The sequence below is a fragment of the Toxotes jaculatrix genome, chromosome 23 (assembly GCF_017976425.1).
Source record: "Toxotes jaculatrix isolate fToxJac2 chromosome 23, fToxJac2.pri, whole genome shotgun sequence".
NCBI classification, from domain to species: domain Eukaryota; kingdom Metazoa; phylum Chordata; class Actinopteri; family Toxotidae; genus Toxotes; species Toxotes jaculatrix.
The window spans coordinates 3,697,323-3,720,855 of NC_054416.1; the positions used below are offsets into that span (position 1 = coordinate 3,697,323).

A 23,533-nucleotide genomic window follows, 5' to 3' on the forward strand; every position below is an offset into this window, starting at 1 on the left:
CACTGGTTAATGGCAAAATAATTTAACTATTTAATTCCACTGGAATCATTACTTTAGATTCTCTAAAGTCCTTGATGTTTTGATGTGGACTCATGAAAATATTGAGAGCTCCACAAAATAAAATCATTGTCCTCTTTTAGCCACCTGAAACTCAGTATTTGAATAGTAAAATCTAGATGTTTCAGACATCTGTCACTGCTTTCATGAGAAAGAGAAGTACAAAGGTCATTTATTGCAAATGAAAGAAATAGAATCGGGTTGTTATAGAAGCGGTGAAAATTAAGCAGTTACTCAGTGTCTGAGCTTTGTAAATTCTCAAATTCTAAGATTTTACTTTGGGTTAGGATTACTGTTCGTGTTCTTTTAAAAGTCCAATTAGTAAGAGTGCAAAGTTTAAGCTAAACTTAAAATCTGGGTTTGTACTCTGTCATTTATCTGTACTGATAAGGTAACTGTGTCCTTCCTATGTCAATACAAGCAATACAAGGTAATTGCAGTGTGTTTCATTTTCCCTCGTGTGTTGTTAAATAAGTGAATGTGTTTCTGATGTTGTGTGTTATGTTGTTGCAGTGTTTCTTTATACAAAATACTGCTTATACAGTATGCTTGTGCTGTGTGTTTCTGTATTTTCTTCATACACTTTAAAGCAAATACAGAAAGACATTAATGCAACAAAATAAAGAAGAAACATGCTGTATTTTCCTCAAATAACTGTAAAATAAATACTCAAATAAATTGTATTTTAGGCAAATACAACACATTCAAATATCAATTATTGTTTTTCTTTTTCACAGTACTTCCAGACAAACTTCATTCTAATCTGTCATTATCAACTCCACACTGCAAAGAATATAGAATTTTAAAAAATAAAATACAAATTACTGTAACTGCATTCAAATTCCTTTGTAAAATAACTAAACATAATGATAATAGAGAGGTCCATGCAAAATTCCACTACATAGGAAGGATTCAGCGTTTTCAGGTTGATCCTAAAAACGCTGAATCCTTCCACACACCAGGTACCACTGCAGAAATTTAAAACATGCAGGAAAACTTCACATGAGCTGGAATAAGCAACAGCATTTGGCTGTCAACCTAATGCCAGAATATCACGGTAAATGGGACTGTCATGGAGAAAAGAGTGGAAGTTTTCAGTCTGCTGCCATCAGCTGGGACAGGTCAGTACAGCATGTGCAGTTTACAAAACAATGTGGAGTACAAATAAAATAAATACATGAATGAAAAAAAATGCAGTTCACAAACACATGTCCAAAATCACCCCTTCACTTACTCATTCACTACTCTTCATAATAATCACTCATTGCTTTCCTTCATAGCGAGCAGTAGATTTTGGACACTTGCCAATCATCATCATCACTGACAGGTGTTTAGCTGTATAACTGTTTATTTATGCATCATTAAAATGCAACATATTGTATCGTGCACTTTGAGCTGAAAGCAAGACTAGCTGCTTTCAGTGAGACTGGTCCATCCCCCTGATGCAGGATTTACTGGCAGTAGAAAGTGAGGACGTTCTGCTGGTTCCCTCGTATCAGCACCGCGGGGCAGTGCAGGCCGCAGGTCAGAGTATCCAGCCAGGCCATGTACAGAGCACTGGGGCAGTCACTCTGTGGCACAGGAAGGCTCCTGGAAAACAAACGTCATATTTACATGGACATAACAAAAGCGTATATCAGGAACAAATGCTGCCTGTGTTTGACCCACAAGCCACAAGTTTGAACCACAAGGAGACCTAATCTCTCCCATCTCAAGGGAAAGCTGCAATTTTCCATGTGCATTAAGGCTCCATATATCTGCTCTAAAGGCTTGATGTGATGTGTGATACTTTCATTGATCAGTCATATGAATAACTGATCAGACGATGTAAACTGTACTCACACAAGCACGAGAGCGGCATGTTGTGAATTCCTCCGGATGATTTCATTCAGCCTCACTTTTCTCTCAGACTGTGAAAAGAGGAAACACGTGAGAGTGACGTAAAAAAGGGACGCACACATTGCAAGTGACCTGACCAGCCTCATTCTTAGAGACACCCCCCACACACACACACCTTAAGCCTGAAGGCCTCAAACTCTTTGTCAGATATTTTCCATGGGGCACTTTGTCTCAGCTCTTCAACTGAGACACCGTCCTGCTGTTCATCATAAAGCCTGAAGGGGGCGACACTGTCCACAAACCTATTCAGGCTGAGAAGGAAGAACAACTGGTTGGTTAACAAGTTAGTTTGCTGTGTAAGGCAGAGACTAAAAACAAACAAACTAAATAAATAAATGAACAGGCTTTGAGGTCATACTTCTTGGCATGTGGACGCTTCTCGCTGTCTGTCATGACTATAACGTCATTAAAATCCAGACGGAACCTCTTCAGCAGAGCGATCATCCTGAAAGACACAATCAAAGTTTCAGGACATCAGTTTACACAGAAAAAAAAAAAAAAAAAAAAAAAACACAGAATAATTACAGAATAACAGCTTTCATGACTGAATGCGATAAAATACAGCTGTATAATAGCAAATCATTGCAAGTCCAAATTAAATGGCCTGCAGATCCACAGGTAATGTATTCCAAATCCAGGATTTTAAGATGTTGGATGTTTTATGGGGAGACATTTGTACCTTATTTCCCCATACATTACCTGACCATACATGGAGCCTGGATGTTTAAGTCCAAACAGATGCATTTTGAATTTTTTCTGTCGATCGGCAAGAGCGCAAAAAGTACAGGGACGGGACCAAAATGTTTTCTTTTTAAGAGTTTGATGTGTGCACTTATTCCAGAAGATGAAAGAGAGAAAACCTACTCGTTGCGGCCTTCCTCCATGTTTTGTTCATCTCCCACGATGAAGACCCTGACTTTACTGCTGCGCCAGCGTTTTCTCCGGGTGAGCAGGTAAGGCACCAACAAAGTCAGACCTTAAAGGAGAAGAAGATGAGAGAGACAGCAGCTAAGCAAAGGGAGGAAACTGAAATCTCAGTGTCTCAGGAGGGAATGGATGAAGACATTACTGAGGGAAGAAGCCTTTTTTTTTTTTTTAAACTGAGATGGTTATATTGATTATTATCTCATCTGTATTTTTCTATATGAATTTGATGTTGTATATATATTAATATGTAAACATATAACTGGTGTGTTTTGTCAGATCTAATCTCTCTCTGGGCTCACCTCCATCGTCAGCTATCCAGTAGACGTCGATGGTCTTCTTCCCCTGGTCATTCTGGAACACTGTCTTGATCTGATTGCTGTCGCCTTTATCGGAGTTGTCACCAGCTGTAAATGTTTATACAGTTATAAAACGTTCGATAAAAGTTAGACTTGGATCAATTAGAATTACAGTGTGTATGTGTTCATACAGTAAGCGCTCACCTGATTCCCTCTCAGGAGATTGCTGGTCCTCATTTTCAGCAGATTTGTCAGGTTCAAAGCTCTGGTTCACTGGAGGAAAGATATTACATCATTAACAATTCTTGTTCTTTAATTTAAATGTATGTCATAGTACTTGAAAGCACACAGGATAAACTCAAAAGAAATGTATGAATTTTGAACCTTCACAATCAAACTGGTCAAAGATATCCAGCCCGTCCATCATCCTCAGGATACACAAACAGTAGTTGGAGTCGAAGGTATCACTAGAGAAAAGAACAGCAAGAGAAGAAGAGTAAGTTGAGAAGTGAGTGTTAAAGACAAGGTTCTCCACAAACATTTCCCACTATAAAAAATAAAATTCCTTACAATCCACTTGTTGTTACAATCCTTGTTTTCAATTTCAAATGCACCGTTAACAATGACCAACTCACTATATGGTGTTGATATAATCTTCAATGCTTTCAGGAGAACTCTCCCTCCAGTTTGTCTTGAAGCCGAGAACCAGAGTGTTGGGCTTCAGCTTGCCGAGACCAGACGCCTTGGAAAAAATTAGAACAGAATTATTATTATTATTATTATTATTATTATTATTAATTTTAAAAAATTATTATTTTTTAAAATTTAAGTAAAAAAAAAAAAAAAAAAAAAAAAAAAAGATAGATTATCAAATAATGGAAGTTGTACCTGCAACAAGTGCCGAGCTCCAGTTCTGAGGTTGTCTGCAGAGAAAGGAGTATAAAACGAGCGCACCTTCCTTTTGTTCATCCACTTTACCAACCACTCCGTGATATCCTGCTGCCGAACCTGCCTCTCCTGCTCCTGCACAAGTCACAAAATTAACAATATCTTTACATAACAACTCAGTGTAATGAAATACATAAACCTTTGGAACAAGGTTGTTGAGACTGAATCACTGACCATGATAATGTCTCCACAGATCATGAGGCTTATATGCTTGGTGAAGGAGCCAACAAAGTCCACGAGTGCAGGTCGCTGGTGTGGGGGCCCGGTCAGGACGAGACACTGTGGTCTGAGAGAACACATCAGAAAGGACAGATGAGGGTCAACAGTAACTGTTCGCCTCTAAAAGATGAAGCGTAAATAGACTACTATTCTACTAAATGAGAAGGAAGAGAACTAATTCTCGTTAAAAAAAAAATGGACTAATGATAATTATATGAGAGATGCTTGTCCATTATATTGGCTTTGTGTTTTACACTCATTGGCCCACAAGAATTACATGCTCTCACTCAGTAATCAGATGCCATGTGATCTGAGGAAAATTAATGCATATTATAACTAAGATCTCAGGGTGCTCACCTAAAGTTTTTGACATGATCCTCCACACCAGACAGAGAGACAGAGTATGACAAGGCCATGTTGTATGTACCTGCCTGGACTGATGATCCCCAGTTTACCTCTGTGGATTAAAAAAAAAAAAAAAAAAACAGTCAAGTGATGCAGGTATGAAAGGACTAAGAGACAAATGTGAGACAATGGGGAGCTCTTTGATCCAGGTTGCATTAGTCACAGTTCTGCTGTTTGCTTTTTGACTCACTTGGCTTGTTGTAGTTGACGTATCCAAACAGGAAGAAGATGATACTGAAGGTGACGAGAGCAGCCCACCAGGTCAACAGGAACATCAGAACTACACAGATCACAGCTCCAAACAAAGCTGTCCATTTACTGTAGTAGTGAAATGCTGGCCTCCAACCTAAGGGGGGCAACAGTGAGAGACTTTTTTGGCTAGTTTTTGCTGCTTTATATCAATGTAAATTGAATATCTTTGGATTTTGGACTGTGAAAGAATAAATTAAAAGCTATCATCTTGGGCTCTTGGAATTTGTGACAAGTTTTTGCACTATTTGAGTGAAAATTTGGGACGAATAATTAATTGATTAATTTAAATTGAGGAAAAGTGTGATCACTCACCAGGTGAGTTGGTGATTGAAGCGTGAAAGCAGCTGAAGTTGATGAGACAGTAGGAACACAGGAAGAAGTTGGAGATCAAGGGTGCAATTGTGTCCAGTTTGCCTATGATAATAAGAAAGGGAGAAATCAAAAACTCGAACCAACAAATATGTGAACCAGTAACTCCAGTAACAAAACAGCAAATGTACTAGATCACACCCACCAATAAGAATGAAGGCCATAGCGATGAAGTAGCAGAGGACGTAGGCCCGGAGTGGCTCATCATTTTTCCCATAACCCTTTGCAAAGAATCCAATGTAGGGATATATGTTGTCTCTGCACAGACACTGGTAGATAAAGCAGAAAATGTGATAGACCCTCCATTAAAGCAGACTGGCTGTCCAATAATATCGGGATCTGAATCCCTGAAAACTTATCAGTTAATACTTAGTACTTAATTTAGTTGTAAGTGTTAAATGGTGAATGTTGTTGAATTTTTATTGTATCAAAGTACAAACATGGAGTGAAACATGTATGTTTATACTAGTTTCTGTATTGGACAGGTCTTAGCCTGCAAGGAAATAAACTAATAGGGAATTTAACCATGGGTTTTTCCTGTGGTTCCTCACCTGAAAGACTTTAGGAGCAGAGACGAGGAAGCCGAGAGCAGATGACAAGCTGGCTGCAAACACACCAACAGTGATGAGGTAGTAGAAACCTGAGACTTGACCCAGTACCTGGTTGGAATGGAAGAACATGATAAACTGCAATGAGGATTTTATCCTATGCTAACCTATAGAACAAATTCTGATGGAAAACAGTCTCATTCTACTATTGGGCAACTTGTGGGATAAAAGAGAAGATGTCAGATGTTTATATCAGGATAAACAGGTCTTTTTCAGCTAGACTGAATGGTACCTTTAAATTGTTGGCCAGACCATATTCACAAGACTGTGATTGGATGCATTCTGTGAAGTTCCAGCCCAGGTTACATCCCAGACCCACACAACCATCAGTGATATTTCCAGTCAAAATGTCACTCATATTTCCAGAAGCGTCCCGTATGACACACGCCCCTGGAGCAGAGGGAAGATCCAAATACGATAATCATGGCGTAATACAGTATTTCAGACTGCAGGTTTCAGCAAAACACCACCACTGTATTAATATTATTTTGGATTGCTTCCCTACCATAAAGGTTGGTCTGAACCCCCACCAGTTCAAATGATTAACTGATCAAATTAAATGCATAATAAACACTTTAAATGAGTAGCTTACCAACAGTTACAGAAATAGCTAAATAGCTGATTGTGGTCCAGAAAATGGCCATGAGGGTGCCTTTGGGGATAGCAGTTGCAGGGTCCTGCACAAGGAAACAATATACAAGTCAACATTCATACAGTTCTTGTTGGCAGCTGTGACGTTAAGAAGAATATCTCTGCCTTCTTTCCCGTCGTACTTTGAGGTCTCCAGAGATGTTTGCTCCAGACAGGATGCCAATGGCAGAGGGGAAGAAAATGGCAAACATCTGGAAAAAGCTGCCTTCAGGCCCTCTCCAGTCTGGGTACAGGTTCGACACTAAGATCTCACCTGGAGATGAGCAAGAAAAAACATTTTATGTATTTATATATATTTATTTATATAAGTTGTGAACACTGCATTAAACAGTCCAGCTAACAAATAAGTTATACATACTCAGGTCAAATAATAAAAAAAAAAGAAATAGTGTCTAGTTAGTTTGTTCTGAGAAACTTAAACTCACCGCGGTATCCAAAGATACCCTGAGCCTGTTTCTCTTCACTGGGAGGGATGAATGTGCCCACAAAGTAGTTGGAAAAAGAAACCATGAGAACTGTGAAGAAAAATATCTGGGCCTGAGAGAGAGATACAAATGGAGAGAGGAGAAAAAAAAAGGAAAAGTCAGAAGTACATGGGGAGATTTATGGGTCAGTTCTAAGGAGAAACGTAAGCTGTGTCAGGATGTGCTCACCTTGGACTCCCACTCCATTCCAGCCAATGAAATGAACAGGAGAACAGTCACCGTGATCACACCCACTATACGGACATCGCTGACTGAACTGACCATTACGACATCAAACTCCTACAGGCAGCAACCAAATTATTCACACATACATGAGAAACCAAGCACTGTGCTCATTTGCATGACATTCTGGTATGTAAGTTATTTTACACAGCATCTTGAGTCATCTCCTATTCCAAAAAAACAAAACAAAACCAAACTGTATATTCTCTCTAATGTAAGACACAATTCCATTTTTTTTTCTTTTATATTTTGAGTGCCAAGTACCTGCATTAGATCACGGACCACCTCTGCAAAGCCAACAGTGTTGAGTGCACAAGCTAGAGCGTTGGCGAAGGAAAAGACCATCCCAATCGGTCCGCCGATTTCAGGACCCAGAGAGCGGGAGATCATGAAATAGGCCCCACCTGAAAATGCATTTCAGACCACAGAAGGGTCATGAAGAATTGTTATTATAGAACAGATGCTAAAAATGCCATGTTCATTCATGCATTCATTCATGCTCTGCCTGCCTTTTTCATGTGACTAACTCTCCTGTCATTTCACACCCTGCCACACCCTCCTGTCCTGCAGTAACCCCAGTTTTCCCGCCTTTTAGCCACCTGACTCTTCCTTGCCCACCTACTCACCTACCTTACTGTAGCCACGCTTGTGTATAACATTGTAAACCCTTAGCTTGAACCACCGTGTGCATGACTTTCACACCGGTCTGTAGAAACAGGAAGTGACTGACCTGAAGTCACCCTCCCGTTGGTGGCGATGGCAGAGATGGAGAGAGCAGTTACTGAGGTCACCGTCACAGACATCAGGACAATGAGGCAGGTCAACACTGAGATTAAAAGAAAGAAGATGTTAATCATGGATCACCATACGTTTTGGATTTTCCTTTTTAAAACAGGGTCCACTTGTATGTGTTAGTTAAAATGAAGTATTTTTATCCATCAACCTTCACCATTCCCTGGTAAATCAATAGAAGACATGAGTGACAGTGGAACTAGGAAAGAGAATGAACAGGACTGACTCAACAGAGGAACGACTTAAGTGATAACTCACAGATGCCCGCCTTAGAAATGATCCACGACAGGCGCAGAAACAGGATGACTCCCCAGATGTTCAGCATGCAACGCATCTGTGACCGAAGTTCAAATAAAACTTGTTTGTTAGATTGTTTCATATATAAGGTCTGTGCAATGCATGCAAGTACACACACCCTCACTCACCATGACTCCAGTCACCCAGCCAAATCTGACAGGGGCTTTCTCTTCAGGACCTTGTAATTCTTCATTTCCACTGTCAGTGACTGGGAGACTGCTGACTGAATCCGAGATGGTGTTTGCTGCCTCCATCCCTGCCTCCACCTCCTGAGAAACAAAACGTTTAAGCAAGGTCTATAACAAGAATCTGTAAATAGCACATAAGATATAATATATATATATTCACAGTTCAGTGGGCACGGGTCTGCCAAGCTAGATGATGCAAATTGCTGTAAGATTAAGTCAAAAACTTGCATCAAATGCCTTGCGGAGAGCCTCCAGGGAAGGTCGACTCCTGGGCTTCTGGTGTGGCAGAGTACTGGCATAATTTTCCAGCTGTGGCACCAGGTCTAAGGTGCTGTAGAAGGAAGATCTCCGCAGCTCCATGTTTGAGCCCCGGCTCCCTGATGAACTGTTATGGCAAGAGGCCCAAGCAAAAGTGTTTTATAGTAAATATAACTGAAGCTAAATTGCAGTTGTTTTGAGCTGCAGCTCCTGTAATGGCCATTGTATGGTGCTGGATGCTTCCACCAGAAGTTAACAACACAAACCTTGCATCAGCGTCAGAGACAACGATGGTTGGAGGATGGAGGTTACCATCTTGTTGATGGCTTCTGTCGTCAAAATGGTGAGAGTACCCGGGCCGCCCTTCCTCGTTGGCTGAGAAACAAACTCGAGGGACCAGCCTGTCACGTTTGGATGTAAACTGCCCCATCGGCACGTCTTACTGATTCCTGTGTAAAAGTGTGGTTAAAAATTATGTGTAAAATCAGTGAAGAAAAGCTTAAATACACCGTATTTTAAATTATAGCTAATAAATATTTAATTTCACTGATGATAATTCTTTCTCCTATAGGAACTCTTGTTTGACTAATTACATTGAAAACATTTATCATACATCATTGATTCACTGGAAGTCTTGCAAGACGAGTGTGTGGGAGGCTTCTTTTCTTACAGGACACTGAGCTTTCATACAATGTGCCTGCATAAGACACGGTCTTATCTCAAGTCTTTTCTCTAACTGCTACACAACATAAGATCACAAGTTTTTTTTTGTCAGGGATAAATTATGTGAGAGTTTCAGCAGCAGCTTCTATAAATCGAAATAAAAATCTATTCATGCACTGATCATTGTGTCCCAGTAAAAGGCAAAGAGAATGCGATTAAAGGCAGAAGAAAAGCCATTACCAATGTTACTGCTGTTAATTTTAACCATGATAAACATGAAACAGCATTAACCTAAAATTCTTTAAATGTAATTTAACTTTCTAATAATTCCAACATGTGAAAGCATTTAATTACTTTGATATTCAGTAGAAAATTTAAAGCAAAAACAAGTACGTACTCACACAGGTGTTTTCTGCTCCAGATGAATACGTAGTTTCCAGCAAATGAAATATGTTCCTTCTTTCATTTCACGATAAGACTCTTTATATTTATATCTTCAATGAGGTGGGTGACACCCCCTCCCATCCCCCCTCATCTTCCTCCCTCCCCCTCGCAGACACACACACACTTGAACACACACACACCCTGTCATCTTTTCATCTACACTGAAAAAAAATTCATAAAGGATAATTTTGCTTCTCTCTGGTTCTGTTTTAGTTCATTCCAGGAACCTTGTAATTAGAAATAAAGCAAATGACTAAGTTTATGATCAGGAAAAAAAAAAAGGCAACCTTTAAATTTAATAAACGTTTTCAAATTTTAGAATTAAAATATAATTTTTTAATGATCATACCCAACATTTTCACCCTGTTCATATGTTTGAACCAAAAATTATATTTTGCAGCATCAAATACCGTATCAGTCATCATTATACAGGTTGATTATACAAGAGAAAGCAGAGAGAGTGTATTCTTCTATGTTTTACACTTTTTATTTAGGGAGAAAAAAACATACTAATTCACAGTGACACCATATCATGGTTTGATGTCAACCAAATTTGTTCATTATTGTTCCTATTTTTCTCTATATATTTCTTCTATTTTTCCTTTATATTTTGATTTAAGAAGAAATTGTTATGTCTGCCCTTTTTGACACAGTAATGATTCTAAATGACTGTGTATATTTCCAGATATTATAAGACAACAGCTGCTCTGACCAGGTTTGTTTGGTTGACTCAACCAGTTTTTGAGAATTGTTGACACATACTTGACCTAATGATGTTTACTATGTCAGTAATGCACCGGAAGAAACTCCTCTACCTCTAAAAATAGTACAAGCCCACCTTATTCTATTCCAGTCTTTTACTTTCAGCAACTTGCCAACTTGGAATTTATGGACTTCAGTCACTAAAATTTCATGATTTCATCATTCAAATGTGCTTCCCAAGACACCAAACAACATCAGTCAATGTTTTTTCTTAAACTAGCTGATAACTCTCATTTTCTCAACACTGTGCATGCAACACATACTGAGAGACATTAAGAAGAATCCAAAACCCCCCACTGTGCATGACAGGTTCATTATTCCCACAGACACCCAGAAACCAACCAGTACTCTAGAGCTAAAGTGGAGCTGAGTTTCCTATGACAGAAAACTTACCATCTTTGTTTTTTCTGGTTGTTGTTGAAACAAAAAACAATCAGAATATGTTAACTTTGGCTTCAAGGAACAATTAAATCCTGTTTCACGCGTTTATACCAAACAAACCACGCCAGGCCATGCAATGCAGAAGATCCAGCAGTGACTGAGAGATGGCATAAACACTGACAAGGTTGATGAAGAAATGGGAACAGGTGTGCAGGTGGGCACAGAAGGTCAGGTGACAGAGAATAGGAGGAGGAGGTGAGCAGGTGGATCTGGGAGTCAGCTGACAGTGACAGGAAGGAAAGTCTGAGGACATCTGGTGGGCGGACGAAGGGTGGCAGTGAAATGCAAGGCAAGAGAAGGATAGAGGATAGATAGAGCCTCATGGCTGCATCTTTTTTGCCCCAGCATCACATTTTCCTTTTGTTTTTACCCTCTGCAGCGTGTGGTAGTAGTAGTGTTCTCTGAGGTGGAAACTTCTTGCAGCGTATTCTTCATAGTGGTTGTGCCCTACTATAATTAAACCTGCATTATTGCCTTGTACCCTCTATGCTCCCAATGCCATTGTGCCCTGGTTAAAGTCACATGTTACGCCCACACTGGTGGAGGAATCACTGCGGTAGGTGTCTATGCAGAGACTTGTTCCAAACTGACACACCAACCCTTTCTAAAACCGCTTAACAGACAATGTGGTGCTGATTTTGCAACAGAGTAAAGTGTATGTACACATTCAGCTCTTACAGCGTTGCTAAAGAGAGTGACTAACATGCATGTAACCTCTCGTGAACTTTGGTGCGTCAGTCATACAGTAATGACATTGTTGACAGTTCATTTTGTAGGTGAGGTTTCATTTAGAAAATGTAAAGAACACCTCATGAGGGTCATGAGGGTTATCAGTGTGTGTGTGTGTGTGTGTGTGTGTGTGATGTGACTATGTATGTGACATTTCCAGGAATGCAGAGTTCACACTGTTCCTCCCTATTGTCCCTGTTTTTTTTTTCCTTAACTTGTAAATATCTTGTAAATTTCCAGCCTGCTGCATCGTGACAAGAAGGTGGGTCAGGTGACAGTGGGCGCAGAGTAATGAAAAGGAGGAGGAGGAACTATAGGAATCAGAAGAGGTAGAAAAAGTAAATGTTGGGGGTAAAAAAAGGAAAACAACAAGAACGTGTGTCCAAAATGTAAAAAAGTCAGAGTGATAGTATCATAACCTAAGCTCTGTCAATTGTACTCATCTTCCACCTCAGTCACAGGTACCCCACATTTCCCAATGATCCATTTCCAAGAACATTATATAAACAAAAGAGAGGGTCAGACGTCTTCCAGCCATAGTGAGTCACTCCTTTACTCAGTCTGCAATGGACATTTCATGACATGTTGAAAACCTGCCTACTATTATTTCTCCATGACACATGCTTACCCAACATGCTGTGCTGTCGAAAGTGCAAGGAATAAAGTGACAGTACAGCATGAAGAGAAGAAAGGCAGGAGACTCTGTCCTGAAATGGAGCTGCATGTATGAAATATTCTGATGATTAAGATGGAAATTTATTTTTAAAGGTCACTGGGTGGAGTCATAGTCTGTGGTTTGGTCCAGCCCTGAGTAAAGCCTCATACGACATCGAGATTTCACTGTCATCTGTTCTCATTTATGGAGTGTGTGGTGTTAGTAGCAGGTGGGGGACTATTTCCATGCACTGCTCTGTGGAGGATTACATGAGTCCAGTGCTGGAGGGAGCCCTCTCGCTGTGCATTGACTTCCTGCAGGACGGAATGGATGAAAACACCTGTCTGGATGTGCTGGTCCTGGCTGAGGCCTATGGGGCTCTGCAGGAAAGAAGTTTACTCCTGGACAGGCTGCTTGTGAGGGACTTGTTGCGTGTATAGAATAAGGTATTATTTTATTTATTTATTTATTTATTTATTTTTTGAGTCTAATGTCTCACGCTCCAATGTACATGCTCTACCTGGTGAGCTACCAGGGTGTCCCCACATTTTAAATGTCCAAAAACATTTAAAATGTAAAACATGCTGTTGTGAAACTTGTTCAGTGTTATTTGTAAATAGAGGTTTTACATGCACTAGATTTAATAGAAAAGATAGAATGATAGAAAGAATAACTCTTTTACAAACAGAGAATACACTGGACTGTCACAGCAGAGTCTTAACAAAGATGTTCTGTCCTCAGCTTCACTCTGCTCTGATGTCTCTCCCGTCTGTGCTGATTAAGACTGATCACAATGGTATATTAATGCAGATGCATTTAATATAATAGAAAACAAACATATCACAATATTAAGCAAATAAAATATACATTACATAAAATGCAACCTGTGCAAATAGTGCAGATTAATGAAGTCACAAATCAAGCCACTTGGAGAAAATATTGAATTTCCTGTACATATTACTCAGCATTTGATCTTTGAAGGTGCTCTGGATCCTAAACTAGCTGATTCAGAGAGGCAGGATTTACTGGCAGTAGAAAGTGAGGACGTTCTGCTGGTTCCCTCGTATCAGCACCACGGGGCAGTGCAGGCCGCAGGTCAGAGTATCCAGCCAGGCCATGTACAGAGCACTGGGGCAGTCACTCTGTGGCACAGGAAGGCTCCTGGAAAACAAACGTCATATTTACATGGACATAACAAACAGTGAGCCAGGTCTTATCACCCACCATTAATGCCTGACCTCACTGACTAGTAAACCTGCTGTACAAAAACTGTACAGGAATAAAAACTATAAATGTCTCTTTCTGCTTACAGCTACATTATAGTGTACTGTGTAATGATAATGTAAACTGTACTCACACAAGCACGAGAGCGGCATGTTGTGAATTCCTCCGGATGATTTCATTCAGCCTCACTTTTCTCTCAGACTGTGAAAGGAGGAAAAAAATAAGAAACTGACTCACACTCAAAACAGGGACACAGGGACACAGGGACAGGACTGCGTGACATTAAAAAGGGACAGCTTGTTGTCGTAAATGAAGGATATGAATTACACACACACACACACACACCTTAAGTTTGAAGGCCTCAAACTCTTTGTCAGATATTTTCCATGGGGCACTTTGTCTCAGCTCCTGAACTGAGACACCTTCCTGCTGTTCATCATAAAGCCTGAAGGGGGAGACACTGTCCACAAACCTACTCAGGCTGAGACGCAACAAGAACAGGAGAGAAGTTAAAAGTTAAAAAGACAGAGATAAACAAAGTATAACTTCTCTTAAGATTTATAAAACACTTTGTGCATTTTAAATGTGTCCTTTGGTCTCTTATGATGGACAACAATGTTCAATATATAAAAGTACAACTCAGGGGCACCAGAGTCACAATTTTTCAAATTCTGCACATAGTGGCTTTAAGATTTCAGGATGAAAGAGACTCTCAAAAACTTTGAACATCATACTTCTTGGCGAGCGGACGCTTCTCGCTGTCTGTCATGACTATAACGTCATTAACATCCAGACGGAACCTCTTCAACAGGGCGATCATCCTGAAAGACAAACAAAGTTTCAGGACATCAGTTTACACAGATCTTCACACATCTTCATAAGCAATGTGAATTAAATTTGGATGGAGTTCAAAGCTATCTTCTGTTCACCAGAAACTGTAAAAAAAAAGCCTTTGCTCAACCTACTTGTTGCGGCCTTCCTCCAAGTTTTGTTCATCTCCCACAATGAAGACCCTGACTTTACAGCGGTGCCAGCGTTTTCTCCGGGTGAGCAGGTAAGGCACCAACAAAGTCAGACCTCAAAAGAGAAGAAGATGAGAAAGACAGCAGCTAAGCAAAGGGAGGAAACTGAAATCTCAGTGTCTCAGGAGGGAATGGATGAAGACGTCACTGAAGGTAGAAGCCTGATGCTTTTTATTTTTATTTTCTTGTTAAACTGAGATGGTTATATTGATTATCATCTCATCCTTATTCTTCTGTATGAATTTGATATTGTATACATATTAACATGTCTTGATTTGTCAGATCTAATCTCTCTCTGGGCTCACCTCCATCGTCAGATATCCAGTAGACGTCGATGGTCTTCTTCCCCTGGTCATTCTGGAAAACCGTCTTGATCTGATTGCTGTCGCCATTTTCAGAGTTGTCATCAGCTATAACAGCAAGAGAGGGAGGAGTGAAGCGTGGGGCAATAATTATATTTACTCTAAGTCATATTAGGAGCAACAATGAACTATGAGGTGTCCCAATATTACAACAGGGTGGATGAGGTGGCAGCAAACAACACCTTGATATTATTTTACATATCCACATACTTTGAGATGCATTACTGCACCAATCACATAGTCACTAAACAACAGGTGGGTGTTTTATTGCCAGTGTGTATGTTTTTATCATATTGCAGTTTGTTAAGTTTTTGAGTTAATGTTGTCAGGTGCAACAAACATGTCCTGTCGTTGCATTGAAAGAAATGTAGCCATAATAGTGATGATAAAAGCAGGAGCTGGAGCTAAAATGGTAACTGAGTTCAGCTTAGATATGGATCACTAACCAGTACCAGTATTTACAGTTCACTCTTGAGGAGTGAAAACAAGCCTATGCAATGTCATTGTGGTAATACAGTGTTTATGTGTGTATACAGTAAGTGCTCACCTGACTCTCTCTCAGGAGATTGCTGGTCCTCATTTTCAACAGATTCATCAGGTTCAAAGCCCCGGTTCACTGAAGGACAGAAATTCCACCTTCATCCATTTTTTAAAATATATACAGACATGTCCTGTTGTAGGAAAGGATACAGATGAAATGTAAAGAAAGTGTGGAGTCTGGATTTCTAACCTTCAAAATCAAACTGGTCAGAGATATCCAGCCCGTCCATCATCCTCAGGATACACAAACAGTAGTTGGAGTCAAAGGTATCACTAGAAAAATGAAAAGAGAGAGAAATAGTTCATGACAGGAGTTTTAATGTTCTAAGAAATATTGATTTAATTGTTCAACACCAGTGAACGTAATTTTTTCTCACTCACTAGATGGTGTTGATATAATCTTCAATGCTTTCAGGAGAATTTTCCCTCCAGTTTGTCTTGAAGCCGAGGACCAGAGTGTTGGGCTTCAGCTTGCCGAGACCAGAGGCCTTGAACAAATATCAAATGTGTACCATAAGTATATTTCAAGTTTTTAGTTCAGAAAATAAAAGAATGAAAAGAAAAATCATGTAAAAATGTAGAGCCATCCATGGGCATCAAGGTAAACATAATCTTAAAACATGTACAATAAAGGCTGGAGTCACTTTTACTGTTGTACCTGCAGCAAGTGTCCAGCTCCAGCTCTGAGGCTGTCGGCACTGAAAGGGGTATAAAACGAGCGCACCTTCCTCTTGTTCATCCACTTTACCAGCCACTCTGTGGCGTCCTGTGGCCGGGTTTGATCGTCCTGCTCCTAAAGAAGGCCACAAATTCAGTGATGTCTCCACATAAGATTTAAAAGCAAACAGTCAGTGCAGTAAAACATGTCTGATAAAAAAAAAAACAAGATCAGGATGTTCAGGCTTGGAACATTTCTTTATTAAAAGTGCATATTTTATATAGAATGACTGACCATGATAATGTCTCCACAGATCATGAGGCTTATATGCTTGGTGAAGGAGCCAACAAAGTCCACGAGTGCAGGTCGCTGGTTTGGCGGCCCGGTGAGGACGAGACACTGTGGTCTGATAAATGGCCAGGACAGATGATTGCATAAGAAAGCACACTCTAAAAATCAAAACAATTTCTAAGGCAAAATATATGACGGGAAAATGTGTGAACTGAAATACTGAGAGCATCTGCAAGGCAAGCCAATGAGCATATGTAGTAAGGATGTGGATACAAGCTGTGTAAGGTAGGATACAGAAAATGATCTTTGATTGCTCACCTAAAGTTCTTGACATGATCCTCCACACCAGTCAGGGAGACAGAGTATGACAAAGCCATGTTGTATGTACCTGCCTGGACTGATGATCCCCAGTTTACCTCTGTGGAATTTTTTTAACATACGCAAGTGAGAAAATAACTGAGATAAAGGAGAAAATATGATTCTAACTATGTCTAATATTTCACTTGGGCTAAATTTACCTAATAGGAATGCAGCTTACTTACTTGGCTTGTTGTAGTTGACGTATCCAAACAGGAAGAAGATGATACTGAAGGTGATGAGAGCAGCCCACCAGGTCAGCAGGAACATCAGAACTATTGAGATCACAGCTCCAAACAAAGCTGTCCATTTACTGTAGTAGTGAAACGCTGGCCTCCAACCTAAAGGGGGCAACAGTGAGGAACAGAAACTGTTTTGGCTAGTTTTTGCTGCTTTATATCAATGTAACTTGATTAATTGGAAATATGACTCAAAAGTGCAGGACTATGTGTGAGCAGGTCACTCACCAGGTGAGTTGGTGATTGAAGCATGAAAGCAGCTGAAGTTGATGAGACAGTAGGAACACAGGAAGAAGTTGGAGATTAAGGCTGCAATGGTGTTCAGCTCAGCTACAACAACACAGAACAGAGAAATCAAAAACCAATCCAATTCATCCCTTTAACAACAAAAACACATTTTCTGTGCAGAGATTAACTCATAAAAACAGCAAATGTACTAGATCACACCCACCAATGAGAATGAAGGCCACGGCAATGAAGTAGCAGAGGAGATAGGCCCGGAGTGGCTCATCATTTTTCCCATAACCCTTTGCAAAGAACCCAATGTAGGGGTATATGTTGTCTCTGCACAGACACTGGCAGATAAAGCAGAAAATGTGTTAGACCCTCCATTAAAGCAGACTGGCTGTGCAATAATATCATGAATCCCTGAAAACTTTATGTATAAATTGTAAAAATCAAATATTGTCAAATATGAAACATGTATGTTTATACTAGTTTCTGTATTGGACAGGTCTTAGCCTGCAAGGAAATAAACTATCAGGGAATTTAACCCTGGGTTTTTCCTGTGGTTCCTCACCTGGAAGACTTTAGGAGCAGAGACGAGGAAGCCGAGAGCAGATGACAAGCTGGCTGCAAACACACCAGCAGTGATGAGGTAGTAGAAACCGGAAACTTGGCCCAGTACCTGGTTGGAATGGAAGAATGTGATGAACTGCAATGAGGATTTAGATTCATAGGATGAAAGAAAAGATGTGTTTTTATTCTGTGATAAAACAGCAGGGCTTATGCCACTGAACTGAGTGGTACCTTTGAACTGTTGGCCAGACCATATTCACAAGACTGTGACTGGATGCATTCTGTGAAGTTCCAGCCCAGGTTACATCCCAGACCCACACAACCATCAGTGGTGTTTCCAGTCAAAATGTCACTCATATTTCCAGAAGCGTCCCGTATGACACACGCCCCTGGAGCAGAGGGAAGATCCAAATAGATTCAAGTGTTCATGTTTAAGTCCTTCACTGCTTGTTTTTAGAATTAATGGCACCTTGAATTAGTCATTTTTTTGAGTCCTGGCCAAAGTGATTTTATATTCTGGCCCGGATATGTTACAACAGAGGTTTGAAGTGTGTTATCATGAAGCTTTGTTGATGTTGAATGACATCATGTATGTCATGTCCTTCTCTTTTCATTTTAAAACCATGACTCTCTTTCATACTCATGCAATACACTTATGATACTGCTCTTTATATGAGTCATAAATCCTCATTTCCCATGTTTCCTCTGTCTCTTCCCACACCCCATATAACCCTCACCAGTTCAGATAATTAAAGAATTAAATCAGGGGCAAATCAATACAAAATAAAAGCATGTCCAAAGAGTAGCTTACCAACAGTTACAGAAATAGCTAAATAGCTGAATGTGGTCCAGAAAATGGCCATGAGGGTGCCTTTGGGGATAGCAGTTGCAGGGTCCTGCACAAGGAAACAATATACAAGTGAACATTCATATAGTTCATGTTGGCAGCTGTGACGTTAAGAAGAATATCTCTGCCTTCTTTCCCGTCGTACTTTGAGGTCTCCAGAGATGTTTGCTCCAGACAGGATGCCAATGGCAGAGGGGAAGAAAATGGCAAACATCTGGAAAAAGCTGCCTTCAGGTCCTCTCCAGTCTGGGTACAGGTTTGTTACGAAGATCTCACCTGGTGACAGACAAAGTTAGAATAATATCAGAAGACCGTGCAAGAAAACAAAATTACCGTGGACTCAGTCTAGCTAATTAAATTCATATTGTATTGAAAACAGCTTAAACTCACTGCGGTATCCAAAGATGCCTTGGGACTGTTTCTCTATACTGGGAGGCATGAATGTGCCCACAAAGTAGTTGGAAAAGGAGATCAGGAGAACTAAAAAGAACAAAATCTGGGTCTGAGGATGAGAAAAAAAGTAAAACCATATGATAAAGAGTAAAAGTCAGTAAAAGAGATTTACAGGACAACTCTAGCAAGTAAATGGAGATATATCGGGATGTGCTCACCTTGGACTCCCACTCCATCCCAGCCAATGAGATGAGCAGAAGAACAGTCACCGTGACTACACCCACTATACGGACATCGTTGACTGCATCCACCATGACAGCATCAAACTCCTGCGTACATTGCGCCAAATTATTCACACATACATGAGAAACCAAAATTAGTACACAGCTGCATGACTTTCTGGTATGCAAGTCATTTCCCACAGCATCACGCTTTTATTTAATCATTTTTAAAGTGTTGAAGCATTGTACGTACCTTCAATAGATCACGGACCACCTCTGCAAAGCCAACAGTGTTGAGTGCACAAGCCAGAGCGTTGGCGAAGGAAAAGACCACCCCAATTGGTCCGCCGATTTCAGGACCCAGAGAGCGGGAGATCATGAAATAGGCCCCACCTGAAAATTACGTAGAAAATAAACAGAGGTGAGGTTGTCGTCATTTTTAGTTATTCTTAAGTTTAATTTTATTTTTCAGCATTAGCTTGAAACTTGTTGCACAGATCTCCATGCACAGGAAGTGACTCACCTGAGATCACCCTCCCGTTGGTGGCAATGGCAGAGACAGAGAGGGCAGTGACTGAGGTCACCGTCACAGACATCAGGATAATAACCCAGGTCAACACTGAGATGAGACAAAGGAAAGTAGTTTTTCATCATTGCAATACTATCATCAATACTGTCTCTGCACATGCTCTTGAGGAATTATCACAAACAGTGAGGCTTTCACACACCACTCATTTGTGTGAGCTGGTGCTCTTTAGTTTTATTCAAGGCACTGACACAGATTTAGCTACAATATAAAGCCAGTCTTTGGTTTCAACCACCTCATCTATGCAAATTTAAGGCACCTACAGTATGCCTTTCATTCCTGGGACACATTTTTATCAACAGATTAGTTTCTGTAAAAGTATATCCTTCTGTCTGTGTATAATAATTTGAATCACTGCTGCTGAAATCACATGCTCCCTCCTTTAGAAACTGATGTCCTGTTTTGTTTATTTATTGATGTGTATCAGACAGCCCTCGGGTTGCCCTTAATGTTTGGTTTTCTTCGAAGATGCAAACACTGATATACTTCTTCAGTTTCCATAACAACATAGCAAAGAGAAAACAAGGGTAATGGTATAATCCCATGGGTAGTATCCAAAGGTAGGGACAAGTGACCCATGGTAGTTTTATTTGGAGGACTTGTTGAAGTGAAGGAAAGGAACAGCTCACCGATGCCTGCCTGAGAAGTGATCCACGACAGGCGGAGAAACAGGATGACACCCCAAATATTTAGCATGCAACGCATCTGTGACCAAAAACAAAAAAGTTTTTGTTTTTTTTAATTGGGATGAAATGAGCAGTGTTTAACACGTCCATGTACTTCAGTCTGTCTGTGCAATGGACTCACACACCCGCACTCACCATGACTCCTATCACCCAGCCAAATCTAACAGGAACTTTCTCCTCAGGACCTTGTGATTCTGATTCTTCATTTCCACCGTCAGTGGCTGGCTGACTGCTTACTCCTGAGTCCGTGGTGTTTGCTTCCTCCATCCCTACCTCCATCTGCTGAGAAAAATACAGTTTAAAAAAGAGTCAAACATACATATTCAGTCCAAAACTGCATCATTGCAATAATGTGATCATACATCTCAAAGGGACATCGAAGGATATTCAGCCAGTTTGTGTTTATCAATGATTTCACAAGTTATAGCATTAACAAACACTAGTTGTGGCTGTGAGATATGGCTCCCAGTAGTTAACTTAAACTTACATCAAATGCCTTGCGGAGAGCCTCCAGAGAAGGTCGGCCCCTCGACTGCTGACGTGGCAGAGAGCTGGCATAATGTTCCAGCTGCGGCACCAGGTCTAAGGTGCTGTAGATGGAGGATCTCCGCAGCTCAGCCCTCGAGCCCCGACGCTCTGACTCACTAGTAAACAGGAGATTCGGACGGATGTGTTATTTTAAATAAAGGAAAACAAATTAGAGCAAATATTGCAAAACTGCAGCTCCCTTAATGGCCTTCATGTTTATGGTTTCAAATGCAACACACGAGACACGAGATGTTAACAACACAAACCTTGATTCCACGTCAGAGACAACTTGTTGTCGGCTGCTGGCATCAAAATGGTGTGGAGAGTACCTGGGAGGTCCTTCCTCACCGGTTGAGAAACGAACCCGAGGGAGACCTCTTGGGGCCACCCCGTCTGGTTTGGATGTGAACTGCCCCATCGGCCCTCAGTCTTACTGGTCCTGATACTGTGTAAAAGTCTGGAGGAAACAGGGCTGAAAAAACAGGATTCATTATTGTTAGCATGATTTAAGCTTGTTTGGAAACTAGTTTTCTTCTTTAGTCAATTAATGAGAAAGCTTCCTGATACAGAAATGGTGATCACCGGTCCTAATTAAGATCAATTAAGTGAAGAGCAAATTGAATAAAAATTATCTGTCAGATTGTTTTAGTTCTCCACTGCATGCTGCATTTAAAGCTGCATCAACTGATTTTTGGCCTCTCATCACATGTTCATTTAAAGCTGCACAGTGATTGGCTTAATGATTGGTAATTTTCTGCAGGTTTGTTTCTACATGCATTTGATCCCTGTTCAAACATCAGTTAAAAGAGTCAGACTCTTTTAACTGAATATTAAATATTAAAACATATTTAAAGTAAAACACAGTTCAAGTACTCACACAGGTGTTTTCTGCTCCAGATGAATGAGCCGTTGTCAGCAGATGAAATACGTTCCTTCTTTTTCACACTGACTTTATATTCATACCTTCAGTGAGGTAGGTGACATCCCCTCCCATCTTTCCCATCTTCCTCCCTCCCCCTTGCATACAGACACACAAATAGACACACACGCACACGCACACACACACACACACACACACACACGCACACACATGCAGTCCACACTGAAAAAAAAAGTGTTCTGATGCTAGTTTGGCTCATTCCAGAGATTTTGAATTAAAGGGAATTGCTGAACTTAAAGCTAAAACAAAAGTTTTAAAACCTTTAAAAAAAACAATTGGTGCATACACACTTCTTCACATTATTGTCATTTTCACATAGTCCAATAAAAATACAAACTTTAAGTAATGATCCATGATGATTTAATTCACTCAAAGTGTCTGTTGACAGTACATTTTTTCCATCTATACCCTTTATATGTATTATATTTTCTGTTTTGCATATCCAGTTTCTGGTAACTGTTTTTCCGGGGGAAGAAAATTGTTGTCAAACAGCACGTGAAGTGTCGTGTTTCAGCAATGGCAAGGTTTGGACTAAACAGAAGAACAAGTGGGTGGTTTGTAGCCAGACATACTCAAGAAAGCAAAAGTAAAGCACTATGTACTGTAAACGTAATGTACAACACACACTGTTTTGAGTTTTCTTTGTTTTCTGGGAAGCATGTAGCAAAAATGACACATTAATGATTGTTTAACACAAAAATTACTTATAACGACAAATATCCTTAATATTTTTGGGATTCATTAGTTATTCTAGTTCATTACATTATAGAATGAATAGAATAATGTCTTATAATTAGAAAATAATGAGACTCCAAGAACAAAGGAAATATCTGCAGGTGAGGCAGGTAAAATTCATCTGTAACAAACTTAAACTTGATCATGTTGGTTTCTTGAAAATACAGATAACCAGTTCTTTACTAACAAAGTGTAGTCTGTTGATTTTTTTTTTTTTTTTTTTTGCATAAAAACAATGAAGCCATGTCACCCCGTCATCACAGTTTCCTTTTCCTCTAGTGTGTAGTTTCTTCAAGGCGGAAACTTCTTGCAGTGTATTCTTCATATTGCCAGTGCTGTGCTATAATTAAATCTGTTCTATTGCCTTGTAGCCTCCATGCTCACAATGCTATTGTACCCTGGTTAAAGTCACTTGTTGCACCCACACTCGCTGGTGAAGGAATCAGTAAGGTAGGTGTCCATACAAAGACTTGTTCCAAAATGAGATTCTAACCATTTATTTAAAGAAAAAAAAAACATTCAGAAGTCAAACAGACTGT

The 23,533-nt window shown here is 40.1% G+C and overlaps 2 protein-coding genes across 4 annotated transcripts; both read right to left on the reverse strand.

Annotated features, from left to right (window-relative positions):
• Nucleotides 1–1,478: 1,478 nt before the first annotated feature.
• Nucleotides 1,479–8,975, reverse strand: LOC121176854 (solute carrier family 12 member 3-like). The gene is made up of 26 exons (XM_041030958.1): nucleotides 8,844–8,975; nucleotides 8,556–8,696; nucleotides 8,389–8,464; nucleotides 8,069–8,164; nucleotides 7,603–7,742; nucleotides 7,285–7,395; nucleotides 7,057–7,168; nucleotides 6,754–6,884; nucleotides 6,573–6,657; nucleotides 6,213–6,370; nucleotides 5,924–6,031; nucleotides 5,518–5,641; nucleotides 5,316–5,417; nucleotides 4,942–5,097; nucleotides 4,704–4,803; nucleotides 4,302–4,413; nucleotides 4,068–4,202; nucleotides 3,815–3,921; nucleotides 3,564–3,646; nucleotides 3,384–3,452; nucleotides 3,183–3,287; nucleotides 2,821–2,932; nucleotides 2,315–2,401; nucleotides 2,072–2,207; nucleotides 1,900–1,967; nucleotides 1,479–1,647 (listed from the first exon to the last, which is right to left on the reverse strand). Exons 1-26 carry the CDS (start codon nucleotides 8,973–8,975, stop codon nucleotides 1,509–1,511), a joined length of 2,925 nt encoding a protein of 974 aa, XP_040886892.1. The 3' UTR covers nucleotides 1,479–1,508.
• A 4,391-nt stretch (nucleotides 8,976–13,366) lies between these two features.
• LOC121176853 (solute carrier family 12 member 3-like) lies at nucleotides 13,367–22,312 on the reverse strand. 3 transcript variants are annotated; one of them, XM_041030957.1, is made up of 28 exons: nucleotides 22,197–22,312; nucleotides 21,586–21,791; nucleotides 21,279–21,435; nucleotides 20,927–21,070; nucleotides 20,735–20,810; nucleotides 20,043–20,138; nucleotides 19,773–19,912; nucleotides 19,517–19,627; nucleotides 19,296–19,407; nucleotides 19,051–19,181; nucleotides 18,870–18,954; nucleotides 18,290–18,447; nucleotides 18,060–18,167; nucleotides 17,712–17,835; nucleotides 17,489–17,590; nucleotides 17,207–17,362; nucleotides 16,983–17,082; nucleotides 16,668–16,779; nucleotides 16,374–16,508; nucleotides 16,097–16,203; nucleotides 15,906–15,988; nucleotides 15,723–15,791; nucleotides 15,119–15,223; nucleotides 14,757–14,868; nucleotides 14,526–14,612; nucleotides 14,137–14,272; nucleotides 13,925–13,992; nucleotides 13,367–13,728 (listed from the first exon to the last, which is right to left on the reverse strand). In XM_041030957.1, exons 2-28 carry the CDS (start codon nucleotides 21,735–21,737, stop codon nucleotides 13,590–13,592), a joined length of 3,105 nt encoding a protein of 1,034 aa, XP_040886891.1. In that variant the 5' UTR covers nucleotides 21,738–21,791; nucleotides 22,197–22,312; the 3' UTR covers nucleotides 13,367–13,589. The 3 variants fall into 3 exon arrangements, with proteins under 3 accessions (XP_040886891.1, XP_040886890.1, XP_040886889.1); XM_041030956.1 differs by having other exon boundaries at nucleotides 16,374–16,505; nucleotides 20,927–21,073; XM_041030955.1 differs by having other exon boundaries at nucleotides 20,927–21,073.
• Nucleotides 22,313–23,533: the final 1,221 nt, after the last annotated feature.